The sequence below is a fragment of the Acanthisitta chloris genome, unplaced genomic scaffold, assembly GCF_000695815.1.
Source record: "Acanthisitta chloris isolate BGI_N310 unplaced genomic scaffold, ASM69581v1 C16614833, whole genome shotgun sequence".
In the NCBI taxonomy this organism is placed as follows: Eukaryota; Metazoa; Chordata; class Aves; order Passeriformes; family Acanthisittidae; genus Acanthisitta; species Acanthisitta chloris.
In genome coordinates, this window is record NW_008702956.1 from 479 (window position 1) to 1,478 (window position 1,000).

At 56.3% G+C, this 1,000-nt stretch overlaps 1 protein-coding gene across 1 annotated transcript; it reads left to right on the forward strand.

Annotated features, from left to right (window-relative positions):
* Positions 1–634: 634 nt before the first annotated feature.
* LOC103810415 (immunoglobulin superfamily member 3-like) lies at positions 635–991 on the forward strand (the record flags this gene model as incomplete). Its single annotated transcript, XM_009083310.1, has 1 exon — positions 635–991. A coding segment is annotated over one exon (357 nt), but the record flags the coding sequence as incomplete, so codon positions are not given.
* Positions 992–1,000: the final 9 nt, after the last annotated feature.

Genomic DNA, 1,000 nt, shown 5'->3' on the forward strand with positions numbered 1-1,000 from the left:
CCCAAACCCTCTGCAGGAAGAAATGGAGGGAGCTCTTGATGCCTCCTGGTGTCCTCTGCCTTCAGAGGAGGTCTCCCTGCCTCTCTCTCCTGTGCTCTCCCCAGTTCCTGTCTAAGGAGCACCTCTGCAGCACCCAGCCTGCTGGTTACCACCCATGTCTCTTGGCTTCTACATTGCATCTCCTTCTCTGGCAACTGCTCTGATGCTCTTGCAACTGCTCCCTTTCCCCCCACAGTTTGTGCAGGATCTGAGTGCTTGACCCTCTTAATTTTAACACACTATAAATTTCCTCCGGTGCTCTCAGCCTGGTTGCTGCTCTCTCTGGAATGCTGGCTGAGGGATGCACTTCAGGCAAGAACAAGCTTGGCAGCCCTCTGGCCATGATGCTCTGGTCTCTGTTGTGTGACCCTCAGTGTGCTAGGAGACAAGAAAGTTCAGAGGCCTGTGTTTCCAGGACTTGTTCTTGTAATTGCAAGGTGTGTGAAGTCTCTTGGACTTCATGCTTCAAAGAATGAGGCTGCACAGCAATTCTCTTCAGTATTATGCTGCAGTCCCATGCGTGTCCAGACCCACTGCTGTTTAGGGTGTGCATATACCCCTGCTAACACCATGTGTGCTGACTGTTTGCTGACAGGTTTGACCACTGGGCAACGGGTAGTGACTGTTCAGAAGGGACCTCTCTACCGTGTGAGGGGGTCCCACGTCACACTGTGGTGCAAGGTGAGTGGCTACCAGGGCCCGGCAGAGCAGAACTTCCAGTGGTCCATCTACCTGCCCTCGGCCCCTGAGCGGGAGGTGCAGATCGTCAGCACTGTCGACCCTTCCTTCCCCTACGCCATCTACACCCAGCGCGTGCGCAGCCGGGGGATCTACGTGGAGCGGGTGCAGGGGGACGCTGTCCTGCTGCACATCACTGAGCTGCAGGACCGGGACGCCGGCGAGTACGAGTGCCACACGCCCAACACCGACGAGAGGTACTTCGGGAGTTACAGCGCCAAGA